Source organism: Helianthus annuus, chromosome 17, assembly GCF_002127325.2.
Source record: "Helianthus annuus cultivar XRQ/B chromosome 17, HanXRQr2.0-SUNRISE, whole genome shotgun sequence".
NCBI lineage: Eukaryota > Viridiplantae > Streptophyta > Magnoliopsida > Asterales > Asteraceae > Helianthus > Helianthus annuus.
The window spans coordinates 15036062-15041543 of record NC_035449.2 but is presented as its reverse complement, the minus strand read 5'-3'; the positions used below and the strand labels follow the sequence as shown (position 1 = coordinate 15041543).

Genomic DNA, 5482 nt, shown 5'->3' with positions numbered 1-5482 from the left:
AGAAAAGAGTGTTTGGTTGGTCAATGAAATGGAATCGCTCATTCCAAAATGCATTCCACTCCTTCAAAATCATTCCATCCGCCCCCTATTTTTTTTTCCATTCCATTCCCTCTTAACTCTTCATTAACAACACCACAACCCACCACCATTGCCACCACCCACCACCACCACCACCATCATCCGTCGTCGTCATCCACCTTCGTCGCCACCCGCCGCCGCCACCACCTCTGTCGTTGCCACCCACCATCTTCGCGGCTATGATGCACTGGGACGGGTACGGGAACGGGGTACGGGGCCGGGTACGGGAACAGGGAACGACAAAACTAAAAAATTCAAGAAGCGGGGACGGAACGGGTACGGGAATAAAAACATATAAAAAATAAATATATATTCAAGATAATGTAACACAAAACCCCAAAATAGTTATATATTGATGTAAAGTTCAAAAATCTCATATCTTCCTAATCTAATCAAACGTTAACAGCATAGTTATCGATAGCGAATAGCGACAACGTACCTATATGCTACGTAGCAATAGCGATGAAATACGCTATTTCGTGTTTAGCGATAAGGTAGTTTAAAATTTAAGAAATAAAAAATAGCTATCTATATAATTTTTTATATATATAATGTTAATTTTAAACCTTTTTTATGTATAAATTTATAAGTTTAAGGACCAAATGTAAGCTAGTGAAAATAGGGGGGGGGGGTAAATGTTAAGATACACAAACTAATTTTACACTTTTTATGTACATTTTACAAGTTTTAGGGAGTAAATGTAACTTAATGAAAGATAGAGGGGTTAAAAGTTAAAATCCATAAACTTATTTAACCCTAAAAAGGCTCAAACGCAACAAACACGTAGCCACTCTTCTTCTTCCTGGTTTCCAGCAGGTTTCAGGCGAAAATTGCAGGTTTCCGGCCAGAAAAATAAACAGAACTTGAGGGAAACGTTTCTTGCACGTCCCCAAACCCCGTCCCCTTTTGCAGCACGTTTCCAGGTCGTACCCAACATGCCGGGGACGTTTCCCGGCCGTCCCCGTGCCGTTTCCGTCCCCTAGCAGTCCCCGGGACGGGAGACGGCACCTCAATGGCGTTTCCGTGCTTCCGAGCCGGGCACCTCCGATCACCACCCACCTTCGATCATCGCCGCCACCGCTACCACCATCGCTGCTACTACCTTCGATCACCGCCGCCGTCGCCACCCACCTCCGCCACCGCTATCAACCGTCGCTACCACCTCCGATCACCGACGCCACCCACCACCACCATCGCTGTCACCACCCGCCTCCGTCTCCACCCACCACCACCGCCAACCACCGCTGTCGCTACAACTGCCACCTATCACCACCCACCATCACCGCCCATCACTGACCACCGCCATCCGATTTTATTCCTTCGTCTTTTCTTGCGTACCAAACAACAAAAAGTAATGGTTCATTCCATTCTCAGATGGTAACCAAACAAGACATGGAAAGGTAATGATCAATTCCATTACCTCATCCATTCCATTACCTCGTCCATTCCATTCACCCGTCCATTCCATTCATTCCATCCCCTTTTGCACCATTCATCAACAACACCACAACCCACCACCTTCACCATCGTCGCCTCCACCCGCAACCCGTCACCGCTGCCACAACCGGCCACCGTTGCCACCCACCGCCGCCGCCGCCACCAACCACCGCCGCTGCCAACACCACTCGCCGCCACCCACAACCACCGTCGACGCCACAACCACCGTCGACGCCACCTCTGCCGCCACCAACCATCATCGACGGCCGCCACCCCTGTCACCGACTACCGCCGTCGCCGCCTCCACTACCACTCGTCGTCGCCGCCGCCACCTATAACCACCCACAATCACTACCACCGACCACTACCACTCATTGCTGATTTTATTCCTTCATTTTTCTTGCCTACCAAACAATACACAATAATAATTCATTTCATTCCCACATGGTAACCAAACACGACATGAAATGGTAATGATCCATTGCATTCCCTCGTTCATTCCATTACTTCGTCCATTCCATTACCCCATAACAAACAGACCACTATTCTTCTTTTTTGTTGCTGTTGTTAAACGAAGATAAGTAAATAAGATTTGTATTCATTAGGATAAATATGTTATTTGATTTGTTGATATACTCGTTGCTACAATTTTAAAACATATCTAAAAATAAATTTAGATGTAGATGCAAACCATATTTATTTAGGTTTAACTCAATGTTGTAATCGGTTTGATGCACATTTAAATAACTCCTTTAAAAGACAAAAACACAAACACCTGATATCCAAACGTTTAGAAAAGACAATGACACATCAAAGAGATGAAAATTTACAAAAACAGAATCATTGTAAAAATAAGGAATATATAGACCAAACCGTAAATCTAAATGATCGCCATCATCAGTTTTAAAACCGAAGCAAACCTGTAAACTCGCCGTCCTCAAGATCAAGTGGTGATGATAAACAAAGGTGTCATTGTCATTGAGAGAAAAACGCCCCGCTTGCAGTATGCGCATATGATGTATATATGTGTGGGCCATCGGGGGCAAAAGTAAAAGTCCACTAATTTTAACGTTATTTTACTAATTTCGTGAAAATAACGTTAAAAGTGGAGGACGGTTAATCATGCATCATGTAGTGGCGTTGATAGCTGAAAGACAAAAGGGTACATGCACTAATTGGTCTTTGTCCCGATTGCCGAGTGTTATGTGCCTTATGTCCAAGGCTTGATGCAAAACTACTATCGAGCCGGGGGTCTCACTGGAAGCAGCCTCTCTATTCCTATGGGGTAGAGGTAAGGCTGTCTACCTTTGCTTTGCTAGAATAATACCTGATTCAGACCTTTGCCTATGTCGAATCATCCTGTTACTCTGAATCATCTGAGGTATTACTGAACACAAACTCCATAATGTTATTTAAAAAAAACAGCAAGCGTAAACATGGATTTTTCATGAGTTCGACATGTATGTACCTATAACGCGCAGAGAATTCAGGAAATGGCTTCCCCCCAAAAGGCCGTGTACATTCTTTCTCACGATCAAAGATAACAAGCTTCAGCCAATCATTTCCAAGACACTGCTGCTCTTCAATAATCTGTCTAGCTGACTCAGCTGCTGAGCGTCTAGGCCACCTCAGCTCAATCAATCCCATGGTTGGGATCTCACCTAAGCACATCGGGATCTCCTTAAGCCGCCTACAACCGTCCATAACTAACTTTTCCAGGGCGGGAAAGTGATCACTCGACATATTCCATTCTGCAAGTTCAGGAGACTGAATTTTCAAAAACTTGAGCCTTTTAAACCCCCCATCATTTGGATCCCATCTTGGTCCTTGACAATTGCCACGCAGTAATTTCAATATTTCGAGATTTGGTAATCTCCCAAGTTCCGATAAATCTTTCCATGGCAGGTAACAGTTGGAAAATGTCACTTTCTTGAGGTTATGAGGTAACCGATTCAAACAAGTGAACCTTGCCTGCTTTGGGAGAAACCGATGACTATAATCAACCTCAATATTTATTTTTAGTTTTTCAAGATGGACCAAAGTGTCTAAAGGAGGGAACAGAACCGGACCGTACGGCTGCTGTAACACAACACAAGCTAACCTTTTAAGGTTTGGGGTCACATCCAACACGGGCTGTCTCCCAAAAGGAAGATGGAGATTTGAAATGGTTTGAACTTTCGGTAATGCCACAGGGTACTGTAATCTCACAGATGGCCAAATGCATATATTCATCAAATTGATCATATTACTATCTTTACAAAACTGAAAATCAAGCGGGTATGACATCTCGTAAATTACAAGGGTTTGTAGATTCCATAGGGTTGATATTGATTCAGGGACCTTCACGCGGCCCGCATTAGGATTCTGATCACTTGGACGCGGGCCGCCTGAATCCTCATGTCAGTAAACGGATCTTCAGGTGGCGCGCGGCCCGCATTAGCTTGCATGTTTCATCAACGCGGCCCGCCTGAGGCCTGTAAATCCAGATTTTCAAATCTTTTGTCATGATTAACCTGACCTTTCGGTTTCGAAGGGGTAACTTTGCGATTTGGCCCTCGATTATTTACAATTAAGGGCCTCGTGACTTTTACCCGCATTGTTAAGTCCCCGGTTAGTTTAATTACTATCCGAAAAGCCTTAACTTTTATTGTTGACGCTTTTAACCCCTCGCATACGAATTTGATCATAACTTTCTCGTTTTAAAACGGAACTTCGCGAAATTTATATCGTATATTCTAGTGAGCGTATTTTACTGTTACAAAGCCTCGGGTTCGTCAAAGGGTCACTCAGAGGTATAAATTAAACATGTTGACACAATTAACCCCTGTAGCTTGTAATCTCTCACTTTCTCCCGCGTTTCGCTCCGTACGATCCATGATTCATTCGTTTGAAGGTACGAGCATCATTTAGGGTTACTATACAGTATATTTACCCCTCGTTGACATTTTTAACCCTCGAATTTACATACTTTCAAGGTTTGTCAACTTTAGTCCTTTATTTAATATTTAATGCCACGTGTAAACTCATGACACGTGTCAACACATTGTTGGACACAAAATTTCGAGGTGTTACAGGAGCAATGTCCAACGAGGGCGAATGAGTACACCGAGGAAGTCAATCAAGTGTTCGGAGATAGAAAGAACAATGACATGAACTCGAACACTTACCATCCCGGATTGAGAAACCATCCCAACTTCCGATATGGGAATGCCGCGAATCAAATGAACCCGAACTTTCAACCGGGTAACCAAAGCGGGTCATCGTATCAAAATTGACAAGGTGGTAACCAAGGGGGTTATCAACGTAATTACAATCAAGGGTACCAAGGTCGGGACAACAACTACCAAGGAGGGTACCAAAGGAATTACAATAATCAAGGCGGTAATGGAAGTGGGTCAAACAACCAAGGGGGTGGTAATGACTTGAATGCAAAGATGGATGTGATGCTTTCGATGATGCAAGAGTCTAAGAAAGAGAATGAGATTCGGGACAAAGCACATGAGGCATTAGCAAAACAAGTAGGCCAACTCACGGACAAAGCACATGAGGCATTAAGCAACACTTTTTCACCTACCTCGAAGTGAAAATCTTTACGCTTTGGATCTGCGTAACTTTTCTGCCTATCTCGGGCAGCTTTGAGACGGTCTCGAATCTGGACAATCTTGTCCGTCGTCTCGAAGACTATATCTGGTCCTGATAATTGGACATCTCCAACTTCCGCCCAACAAACAGGCGATCTACACTTTCTACCGTATAATGCCTCGAAGGGCGCAGCCTTAATGCTGGTGTGGTAGCTATTGTTGTAGGAGAATTCGATTAATGGTAGGTTCTTATCCCAACTACCACCTAAATCGATAGCACATGCACGTAGCATGTCTTCCAACGTTTGAATAGTACGCTCACTCTGACCGTCTGTCTGAGGATGGTAAGCTATACTAAAATTCAAACGTGTGCCCAAAGATTGCTG

The 5482-nt window shown here is 44.0% G+C and overlaps 1 protein-coding gene across 1 annotated transcript; it reads left to right on the top strand.

The window, feature by feature from the left end:
- Window positions 1–1090: 1090 nt before the first annotated feature.
- Window positions 1091–1459, top strand: LOC118488793 (extensin-like). Its single transcript, XM_035986146.1, has one exon. The coding sequence runs from the start codon at window positions 1091–1093 to the stop codon at window positions 1457–1459; it is 369 nt and encodes a 122-aa protein (XP_035842039.1).
- The last annotated feature ends 4023 nt before the right edge of the window (window positions 1460–5482 follow it).